The sequence below is a fragment of the Glossina fuscipes genome, unplaced genomic scaffold, assembly GCF_014805625.2.
Source record: "Glossina fuscipes isolate IAEA_lab_2018 unplaced genomic scaffold, Yale_Gfus_2 115, whole genome shotgun sequence".
In the NCBI taxonomy this organism is placed as follows: domain Eukaryota; kingdom Metazoa; phylum Arthropoda; class Insecta; order Diptera; family Glossinidae; genus Glossina; species Glossina fuscipes.
This window is the reverse complement of record NW_023998458.1, coordinates 276,690-289,029: the sequence shown is the minus strand read 5'-3', so window position 1 is coordinate 289,029 and position 12,340 is coordinate 276,690. Positions and strand designations below refer to the sequence as shown.

The 12,340-nt window shown below is 33.8% G+C and overlaps 1 protein-coding gene across 7 annotated transcripts in view; it reads left to right on the top strand.

The window, feature by feature from the left end:
* The window catches only part of LOC119640089 (Down syndrome cell adhesion molecule-like protein Dscam2), a 106,890-nt gene that overhangs the window by 27,021 nt on the left and 67,529 nt on the right, over positions 1-12,340 (top strand). For all 7 annotated transcript variants that reach the window (XM_038037881.1, XM_038037883.1, XM_038037879.1 and 4 more), the window contains exon 4: positions 8,515-8,657. In XM_038037881.1, the coding sequence (XP_037893809.1) occupies positions 8,515-8,657 (143 nt within the window). The remainder of the gene's footprint in view (positions 1-8,514; positions 8,658-12,340) is intronic.

Genomic DNA, 12,340 nt, shown 5'->3' with positions numbered 1-12,340 from the left:
TATAACTGCATGGATATATATTAAAAAAAGAAAAAGAAAAAAAAAAAAAAAGGGAAAAGCACAAAATGCTTCTACTGGTACTGTTCCAAATAAGTGTTCTATTATATGCAACATTACCCATATGAACACCAGAAAAGATAGCGGCATTTAAAGTCGTTTTGTGGAAGAACATCAAACAAAAGTTAATATTTACATTACATGAATTATGAGCATGGAAGATAACGAAAATAAAGTGAAAAGGAAAAAAGATTATATTCAAAAAATTTTCACAAAAGAAACTATCATTAACTTTGGAAAAGATGGTTACGCAAGAGAAGAGACGAGAGCGCGTTGAAAAATTTTTTGATGCCTATATGGAAAAGAGCGAAGGTGCGAGCGAGCGCAGGAATGAGGAGGGAGTGAGCGTTATAATAATAATAAATTTTAATATAACCATATCTGCATACGGGCGTGTATATACGTGTGAGGGTATGACTACGCTTTTGTTTGTCATATTTTCAAATAATTTTTTTATAAGATTACTAGGAAAAGGAAAAACTGTCGAAAAATACTTTATTGCAACCTTTCTTAGATCGTATGAAAACCTTACGGATGAATGAGTGACACTTTATTAAAATAAATACTTGCTTACGTTTGGTTTGCACTACATATATACTGATGAAGCACATACACACATGAAGCAAATATTTTTTAATATTGCATAGCATTTCTTTCTTCTCACTGCCTGACTGCGTTCGTTCTTTTGTAAAGAAAACAATTTATACTTTAGTGAAAGTCAGAACGACTCATTTCTCGATTGACTTCTCTCTCCCTTGTTCTTATTACATATGCCATACTATAACATATTTAAATATGAAATATTATTATAAGACTTTTTAGAAGTAAAGCAAAAAAAAAAACGAAACACTTTTGCATTGTGGTTTACTATAACATGACGAAGATGAATTATAATCAGAAAGACTGATACAAGCGTTTAGAAGATAACTTTATATACATCAAGTTCATAGAAATAGTAAATATCTGACTGGTGTTAAGAACGTCCATCTAACAGTCCGATAATTTCGGACAGACAAGCTTAAATCTATTCAGACAGTGATTCTGTGAGTGGGCCTATCTTAAGCCTTTCCGTGTTTTGCATACATTCGCACAAACTTAATAGATCTTTGTACCAATTGTGGTGTAAGTGCTGTTCATGAAACCCACCATCTAAGTTAATTACAATCCCAGAAATTGAAGCCAAGGCAAACTTTGTTAGAACCATTTAGACGACCTTCGCCGTCTTTGTTTCTTGCCTCGTAACAACAATAAAAATTGTACTGAAAATCTTATTAAAAATGATTTGTTTTTCTAAAATCGCGCCTACTTTGAATTTCGCTCTGCAATGTGATAATGTGATCTGTGTTTGTTCAAACGCACACAGTTATTGATTATATTCTCTTATCTATCTATCGAAGGATGATCACCCAATGCATTCGAATAAATTGTGTTGGCATGTATTCGCATATTTGTTAAGTTAAGGAATTTTTTGAAAATTTTTTAAAAAGTAAAATTTCGGCACCGAAGCTCCTGCAAGAATGTCCTCGTTTTGTTTTCTATCATAAGGTCATCATCGGCCACCACTTTCTCCCCGAACTTAAAAAACAAAAAAAAAAATCTTTGAAATTCAAAGACTGGAGAGATACGTCGAGTACTTGAAAATATTGCTGTCAAGTGTGACGTCGATTTTGGTTAAAAATTTTTCGGTATTCGAAAAAGTGTTTTAAAAGTCGGATTTAAGATTAGTTCAAATCGTAAGCTGTCAAGTAAATACTACGGTGAAATTTGAAGCAAATTGATCGAGAATTCAAAGCCAGTTGGTCGCGGGTTTAAAACTGTAAAGGCTAACTATTGAAGTAGACAACTTTCCCTTATTGAATAATGTGAACTATTCATACTTGGTGTAAATGAAATTTCTCGACAAAGGAACAATATATTTATATAATCCCAGCTCGAAACTTTTGCTTGAAGTTTTGAAAAAGACAATTAAAGTTTTGAGTAGAGACTTTACTGATTCCCCTCTCGGAAAACCGATTTTTTAAGCCAGATAAAGAATTTTGGAAATTATTCTTGAAAATTTTGACGATCATTTATATAAGACTATAAAAAATGATTCAAAAAAAATTACAAAACATATCAAGTCAAATTTCAATTTTTGCGAATTTGAAAATTCCGCTAGAGGGCAATGAATTGGCTTCAATAGGGCCAACAAATGGAAGCCCACATTAAAATGTTGTTTCTCTTATTTGGATATCAGGGCACTTGTGTAGTTTGTGCATACAATTTAATGGGTATGAAACTGCCACACTTTCTTTCCGAGAATATGGTGTACATTTCACCAAAAATCTGGGACTGCAATAATAATTTTTTCCACCAGTAATCCCATTAAAAATATATAATGTCGATAGTCTTTGTTCGTTAGATGGTAAAGAAAATGAAATTGGTTTAAATATGCAAATAAGGTCGTGTCAAGCAAATGGTAGATAAGATGCGAACTGATCGATTTGCGTATGCTACAGATATTTAAGCATTTTCTGCCGACATAAAATTTATCGCTTTATGTCTAAAACTCTCTGCCATGGCGGGTCGAAATCAAAATCATGTTCAACTTTAGAGAGAAGTTATACGTTTAGATGATCATTTGATGTTTTATTTTTTTTTCCAAATCTGTACTAGTTATGTCGCATCCTATTGGTCGCAAGTGCTTATTTCCTTCTTATACGTCGTTTATGTGGATTGGTGTGGGGCGATAGCCACCACATTAAATATCCTACACTGCTTTGCTTAATACAGTTATTCATAGAAATGTTTCTCAAAATAAGACTTTCCATAGGAAATTTTCGAAACAGTGGTTCGATCCGATCCATTTTTTACAATGTTCTATGTATCTCAAAAATTGTGGCCAATAGGTTGAAAACAAGAAAACACGATGGGCAGATAAGCCTAGATAGGTATAATAGAAAGTGAGTACATCTCAGGTCCTTCTGGCTGGTGTATACATCCGCACAAATCTAATATTCCCTTGTACGACAAGTTGTCTAGTGTATAAAAAGGAAGGCATTTGCACTCGCGCTATTGACGGGAACCAATTAAAACTTGATAGGGGTTGCTTTCATTGCTTCTGTTAAACGCTTTCACTTGGAAACATATGGGTTTGTAATGCATTTTCACGCCTTAAGTGTTTGATTTTGAGAGTCTTTGCCTATATACGATAAATAACAAGACGTTGGCATAAATAAAATTATGAGCCTTGGGTAATTGAGATAGGTCACCTAAATGAGTTTGTAATGTAGACCATAAGGGGCTTCAAGAAGAATTAAACTATAATTTAACAATTATGAAAATTATATTCGACGGAGGCCGAATCCCGCATACTCACCCAAACGCTATCGTTTTTGTTTCTATTTTAAATTTAATACCTTTTTTATATCAATATAAAATGTTAGTAGGAATTTAAAATCGTGGTCCGACTATTAACAACAACCAAAACACAATTTGCAAAAGAGCCAAGAGAATCGCGAATCGAGAGCTAAAGTCTCTCACAAAGCTCTATGAAGATTTTTATTATTCCCTATACAGCTTAAGAGAGTTTACAGGAGAAGAAGAAAGCACGTCCTTAATCTTACATTCGTGTTTGTCTTTTCCTGAAATAGAATAAAACAAACAAAAAAAATGTATCAAATTTTCGGATCTGAAGAACCCCCATAACAAAACCTCTTTGTTTTTAATATATTCATGGAAGCAGTTAGTTACTCCTTTAAATAAAATACAAGTATTAAATGTAGTTAAAATCAGTTGATATTAAATAAAAAACTTTTTTTTTACATTTTCTGGATGTATATATATATATATATATATATATATATATATATTACTCGTAATGTTTTTATCTTTGAACCGGCTTCTTTGTTGATCGTTTGATTTGACTGCCTTGCAATTAAATAGCTCCATTTCCACACCCATCGTCAAGGGATGAGCGCCCACAAGGTAATTTCAAAGACACCGCAATCTATATATATTCTTGATCAGCATCAAATTCTGAATCGATCTAAGCATATCCGTCCGTCCATGTGTTTGCTTACCCAACTGTGTAGTGTCTGTGGCAAACATTCCCCCGCTCGTAAAAATGAACATATCGCGTACAAATGTGCAAAAGACATTGGAAGTGACCTTAACCTTTCACAGGACATGCCTACAAAGGACCGCCGTCCTATGCAACAAAACCTGTGAAGACCTTCGCTTTCCCTGTTACATACAATGAATGCGTCAATCACATCATATAAATTTTCATTTTTATGCTGAAAATGCCTGCCCAGGATTGCATAGCATGAAAATGTAGCTCTACTTCTTTTTTTTTTTTTTTAGTTTTTTTTTACGATAATGGTGATGGGTACAACAGATTCAGTCATTGCCTTGCTTTTTTTATAAAGCTGATTCAGCCAATGTTTCGAAATGTAACTATAATGAGTTTGATTCCTTTGCTTCCCGCCCTTCCCTTAAATTTTGTTCATATGCATATAAACTATGTTTTATTGGCCTGAAACCGTTTTCAATTTTATTGTGAGCACAAAGTAGTTTCGTCCGTTTCCGAAGAAACAGCCTAAGTAGCACAGCATCTTCATGTCAAAGCAATTTCTTTACCCTATATGCAACTATACAAATTATCGCACTGAACCGTACACAAGTTAGTTTCTTGCAGTTTCGAATACATTTAGTGTTGTGCTTAAAGAAAGGGTAGTTTGAGGGAAGCGCAACTTTTCTTAATTACTACGTTTGATAGCGCTGCTAAATTTTTACGGCTGACGAGATGTGCATGCGCTAGGATACTGAAATTGAAAATAATCCAACCACAAAGAATGCGAACTAATGGCATCGACAATGAAGCCGAATGTCCACTGCAGCCCTTTTGGAGAGGGTTAGCTGGACGTCCGTTCTATCTTATAGTTTACACAAACCAGATGAGACCATCAGTGAGGAACGTTACAAACAATAATAAAATTGGTGTGATATGTTAAAAGTCGACCCCATATAGAAAAACTCGCTTTGGGAATGTTTGCACTCGCAACCTGAAATACCCTACTCTGCACCAGGCATTAAGACATAATAGACGGTCTATTGTTTGCTCGAATGATGCTTCGATGCTTGGTGCTTGGTGCTTGGTGATATCGAAACGCAGGTCCTTTCGAGGATATTAAAATTTCATTCTTTTGTCAAAACGTATGCAGAGCAACAACCATAAAACGCTTTAGAGACGCTATTAAGGGTACCTGTTATATTATGATATTGATCCCGTCTTAGACATGTTTGCCGGCCCATCGCTTCTTTTGTGTGTTAATTTCTGGGGCAAGGAGGTGGATACCTACTTCATAGACACGATATAAATTTCTATTTTAGCAAAATAAAAAAGTCAACCACGCCCATTTTTATTTTTTTGCAAAGAATAAAAGATTCGATCGCAATGGAATATAATTTTCTTACTTATTTTTTTCCTTTCAATTTCAATTTTCTTCGCGTTTTTTTTTTCAAAATTTTGTCCGGGGGGAGCAGGGTTTATATTTTGCTGTTCACGATTATATCGACTTTAAATTTGAACATTTCATAATAGAACGAAAACAGAGAACGGAATTTTTTGCTTACCTTCTAATTCTAAATATTGGAATTCACGAAGCCACTGAAACACAGTAATTGAATTGAGATTAAGAAATCCTTCATATTTTCCCATAAGTGGGATGAACTAAGAAAAATACCAAAGATTATATTCAATAAATGTGCGATGTTACCTTAAAGAATTCACATAAAAAATTAAATTTGTGGTTTTTTTTTCAATTTAGCCAAAAATATTCTCAAAATTCTGCCAAATGTTGCGCTATTAAAATGCAGATGAATTACAGTTTTTGCTGACAATGCTGAATCGTTTTGTTTATCTTAATATTCTATAAAATATTTTCGAGAAAATATTTCCATTTCACAGTAGTGCAATAGCAGTAATTCCATCAGTCATTGTATGAAAGAAATGAAACCGTAGATATATATGTGTTTTCAGACATTTGGACAAAAGCATGAATACTTTAGTGTTTTATTACCCTAATACATACATATAAGCATACACGTTCTTATAATTCCTTGAAAACCTCTTTCCTACAAAGTTTACCACGAGAAAGTTTTGTTTGCCTTCTTTTTCCATGGACACCGTCACATATTGAATGTATGTTAGGTTTCTTTCCCTTTTTGTAGCACAAATTTGCACCCAAAGTATACACGCTATCAAAAATTAATGCTATGTACACTCTTAGCCATCTTATATTGAGAATTCGGTTTTTAAGTGTATACGAAGCTTACACAAAGGCAGCATTAATATATATATATATATAAGAGATATGCAAAATCTAGGTAATAGGTGTCCAAGATTCGCCTTAAGACAGATAGGTTTTTTTATTTTTTTTTACAACTGTTGCTTTTGTGCTACAATGTATTTACATTTTATTTGTGTGTTAATCAAAACGGACGATGATGACGTGCTTTTCTTGATTTATTTCATATGCTCGTGCTGTCATACTTTGTTGTTGTTGTTGTTGTAATATAAATAGTTGGCGAAGTACTGACTTGAAATTCTGTCAATAGAAAGTTTTCACATTCGCCAAAAAAGCGCGCGGAGCGTATGTTAATTTTGTTATTTAGTAGATCCTAGTAGCAAAATAAGAAAGATGTTTCGAAGGCTCCACGACGACTGTCCATAAATTTTTGATCAAGGATAAATTTTCATTGTAGTCGACAAACTTTTAAAACCCATGTTGATATGGAAAATTGCCCCTCGCCATAATTTCGTCCAGTGAATGTAGAGCAAAGTAAATTATTTATTGGAATACCATACGTTTTTTTTACCCGAGTTAGAGTCCCGATTTTTGAATGCTTTCCCTTATTCTCTGTTATTGCATACACCTACCATGTTATCCATAAGGTTTACATAGTCCGGAGAACTGTTATTAAAAATAGCGATACGTAAGTTAACAAATCGATTGAAACGTTATACAACACTTTAGTCAGTAAGGCCGTAGGTTGACATATACATGTCATAAATATTGGAGGATCCATACGATTTTTATTATAAATAGCAACAACATTCAAGCGGAATGGAATGATATGGCACGACGTTAGATAGATTTTAAATATATCCAATACCGCAAAAGCTTATGGTACACGTTGGGGTGTCTTGAGTACAGTTAGGATTCCTTTTTTCTTTTTAAGTAATTGTAGGGGTATTGGTAAGCAAACTAGAGCTATGTCTGAATCTGATCTGACCGTTTAAATTAAGAAAACATATGCCATGTTTCAACTTTTTTTTTATCACAATTATTGCATTCATGAGAGCTTCAAAAGTGACGTAGGGACAGATATTAATAAATTAAGGAAAGCTGTTACCGTAATGAAAATGGTCTTTACTTTATATAGATTTTGGTTGACATTTTTTCTCAAATCATTGTTTTTCAAATTCAATGAATTTTGTTCGCTAGATTAAACGGGAAGATTTATTAATCCTTTGGAGGAATAAAAAGATGCACGGACGGACATGGTTAAATTATAGCAAAGGCCTTATGTTAATCAAAATAGTGCTTACTCCCTATAGTTCTCGATGAACCTATGATATGGACAACGCACACAACACACAAATGAAAAGTTTTTGCATTTTTTAGTTTTTAGAGTGTTTTCACTTTTTTGGGAGTCCAATACCAGATGAATTTTGCGAACTTTTGTTTGCTGGTGAAAACGAAATTTTTGGATTTCTGCCAACCTATATAGATAGAAAACAGCGATCAATGGACGAATATGGCTAAATTGATAACTTGGTAATTGACAATTAGTAGATTGCTATGGTAGTCTAAGTGCATCCCGCTATTCTTCGATAGCAGTCAGTAAAACGATATTTTTTGAACCATCGATGCTCTCAGTTTGTTAGCAATCTCTTCGCGAGCGAATCGCGCCAGTTTCCATATAAAGAAATTTTTCTTCATTACCGAGAGCCAATATACAAGACAAGACACATGGACCGAGAAGGGTAAAGTATCCTTAGCTCTTGTACTCAATATTTTATTGCGCGAATGATCAACTGTAACTGAACTGAAGGACACAACAAGCATACTTTCAACTTTCGATGATAGATGTAAAAATGTTGTCAACCGGATATAGACTCTCCCTTGACGATGAGTACTTAAATACATGTGTTGTACAAAGCTATTCAGTTTATATTTATAGTGATATGCAAATATATGCTTACATAAATTGTATGCGAATAGTTGTTTATATGATGTGTTTATGTCGTTTTTACAATGAATTTATTTAAAGTTTAACAAATGGTGCTCGCATAAAATATGTTTGTAAAGAATTTACATTCCGTTGTGTATGTGTGTGTTCAAGTAGAGAGAATATTTAATAAATTTTCATTAACATTACTTTCTTTCATCTTTGTTTTTATTACTTTAGAAAAATCGCTGGTAACGGTACATTATATTTTCCACCATTTCTATCGCAATATTATCGTACAGATGTTCATGAGACAACGTATCGTTGTCGTGCCACCAACGAAGCTGGCACCATACTAAGTCGAAATGTACGCGTGCAAGCAGGTAAAGTCAAAAAGATGTATTAATCTAATAATAAATAAAGAAACCACACGCACATACTCATACACACACACACACACACTCACACACACACTCACACACGCATACACACATACACATAAATATAACATTTAGTTAGCATTTATATGCAATTTTGTTTTTCTATTCAACGTTGAAAAATATTGAGAATTCTTAAATGCCGTAGACAAAGACCAAAACTGCGCTTTTGATTAAAAGTGTTTTTTAAATACAAAAATTTTTTATTCTCCTTTAAGAAGTTTTTATGATAAGGTAATTATGGCGAAAATTTATATTAAATCTTTTGTTCTCCTTTTTGCTAATAAATTACGTCGAACAAGAAATTCTTTGTAGCCCAGCAACGAAATAGTAAAAGAAAAGTCTTCTATATATTTCGTGAAAAAAGAAACAACTTCTTTGAAACCGGAAGAAAAGTAACTAATAGTTCAGTGAAAAGTGATAGAAAAGAAAGTAATTTAATAGCAATTAGCGTTAGATGCAAGGAAACATATTGCCAGTGTTGTCTGAAATGTTTCCGTCCTAAAGACGAGCACAAAATATGTGGTTCCGAAGCCCAACTTTTTTCAATAATATAACTTACTTCGCGGCTAGTATAATCAGTCGTAAATCTTCTTTAATATTTCGATGCCTGTTGTATAGAACGGTCTCCCATGTCAGTGCCAAGGTACGCTTGAATTCCGTCAAATACCTAAAACATTTGATCCGAACCCTTCTTTTGTGGAGCATACTTTTAGGACTTGAAAAAAAATAAAATACTTCTCGTCAGGACATAGATTCGAACTTCCATTCGTGCAATGTTGTCGTCCTAGCAATCAACTTTTGGTTCGGCACTTTTGGAGCAATATGCGTAAATCATTCATTCGACGATTATCGAGCACTGTCTAGTGAATTTGAATAGTTTTTTTGGCGAGAACTCAGCGTTACCAAAAATGATACGTCCACGTTTGAATTCAGCCAGCGAGACTTTGACCCAAACGATCGGGCAGAATCCCTGCACCGAACGCCAAATCCATTTCCGATGTATTTAAGTTGCACACTACGCCGGGGACTTTTTAAGTACATAGAAGGCAGGTACTGCTTGTTTCATGTTTAGGTAGGGAACTTTTCAGACAACGTATGCGCATATATTCGTATATAAAGAGTTGAAAATGTTTATAAATGTTGTTAAATTATTAGGTGTTTACAAAAATTTTGATCAACGACTTCTACAGGTAAAAGTGATGAACAGACGCGAAATACCGGCGTATATAAAGGTTGAATTCGAATGGTTTGGATCTTCCTCTACATAATATAACCGTTTTCCATTTAATATTATCGATTTATGCAACGTTCGCCAATGAGAATCATGGAACGCTTAAAATTGCATTTTCCAATTTCATTACCTTTTTTGTTTCGTTTGAAGCATACGGTTTTTGGTGCCCATCAAGCACGTTCAGAAGCTTATGCCATGAAGCTATTCCATCATATTCCAATTGTCGGTTTGGATTTCATCGGTTTAAAAGTGATGTGGTTTTGATGCCAACAACAAAGAAATACCTAGAGAGCCAAAAAAGTTCAAAGACAAAGAATTGTAAAAGATTTATTGGACGAAAACCCAGCTGAAATTCTCAAGGAACAACAGTTTTTAAACGTTCTCATGTATTTTTTCTCAATAAATGCCGTTTTCAAGCGAAAATATGATCGGAACTTTTGCAAACACCTAATAACTTGCGATACGGTTTTGAAGACAAGAAAAATCGGTATTTCTCTTTATTTGCATGGCTTCTAGGTTATTTGAATCTTACGAGGCCAAGCCAATTAGCATATAATAAAAGGAAAGATTACGTAGAAAATGTTCGAAATCCCATCTTTGCTTTTCCCCATTTTCGAGGCAAGCAGGCAAAAAGAGTAATATTAAGTGGAAGATTTTCTTTCATTAATCGCTGTTTGACTATCGATGATGATGATCAGTTTTGTACTCAAGAATTACATCTTTTTGCGTCTCGTTGCAGTGGTGCCAGACAAAATAAACAAAAAAGGTTAAATAATAAATAATAAATCCGTTTTAAAAGAGTTGAGTTAATAGTTTGTCAGGTACCTATTAGTCACGAAAATCGTGCATTCGCTTGAAAAGGAACTTTAATTACCTTTCGTGGAAGTTGAAAACAGCTATCAACCAATGCTGTAATGCTGTATGCACTGTAAAATTTGGCAATAATCAGGATAAAGCCTTGATTTCTGAGTGCTTTGGATGTTTAGCCGAAAGACAAAAGAACACTTTAGTGTTGATTCATATTCATTTCAGATTCTATTATACGTTTAAGCATTTTGATAAACTTCCTTTTAAATTTTAAATGAAAAGATGTGTAAAAAGCACTGTGATGACATGAAGCATTGCTTTTCAAAAACAAAGCATTTGGAAAAAGGTGTCGTTCCCTTAAACGAAAAAGCAATAACAAATTACACTTCATCTGTCATTATTTGAATATTTCACAAGAAGAAGAATAAAAAAAGGATGAAGGAAATATTACGTTACAGTTCTTCAAACAAGCGTACGTGCCTTCTTAATAGCAAAGGGTATCTGAGTTAAGCCATAGGTTTTGCTATGAGTTCAAATATGAAAGTATCACACTGAAAAGTACAATGTAAAGTGTGATGTATGTAAAACTTAAAGGCTTCATGTAAAAAAAAAAAACAAGCAAGTTTTTCAATTTAAACTCAGAACGTTTGTGGAAAATTTTTAGTAATGACATTAAGACAAATTTCAATTTTTTTCACATTCAAAGCAAATTTGACTTTGTTTGTTTTCTTTTTTTTTTCATATCCTTTTAGTCAAAATCGGTTTAGTTTTCTGTTTTTTGATTATAACTTGGTTTTTTTTATACCTATGGTTAAGGGTATATTCGTTTTGTGAGAGACTTTGCAACACCGACAACACCCAAAGCTCCAAAGACGGCATCAAGCATATATAGAATCTAGACAAATCCTGTGTGTCGGTCCGCTTAAATTTCTGTTGAACACTTACGCTCGATCGCAAACTTCAAATCTGTAAAAAGCCTCAGAAACTCTTGCGCATAAGCTGCCATTCAAAATGGACCAAATCGGTCGTAGGACACACCTGCAGGATGACAAACTATCCGTTTTGTGAATTTTTTGCTTGCTACTTATAAACTAAAACAGATACAACGATAAAAATTTCTACGTCCATTCTACGGAAAATTGTAGAAATTTTATAAAAATTTAATTATTCGTATATTCGTATCACCGAAGGATGGGAGGTATATTCATTCTACCAATACGTTTGCAAGGCCGAGAAGAAGTTTCAAAACCCTCCCAAAAGCTATATATATTCTTGATCAGCATCAAATTCTGAATGGATTTAAGCCTGTCAGTTTGTCCATGTGTGCAATGTCTGCCGTAAACATTCTCCCGGCCGCAAAAAACAAGCTATCGTCTTAAAAACTGGCACATTCATTAGAAATTCTTGCACAGAGGCTATTATTTAAAATGGGGAAAATAAAGCGCGGACATCTCTCTTTTTCAAAAGGGATAAAAATTTGGGTTTTTCTCATTACTCATGGACTACACAAAAATTTGAAAATATGTTCCACGGGTGATGCTACAATATCTCTAAAAAAAGGGAAGGAATCTTCCATGTCTGTTCAGTT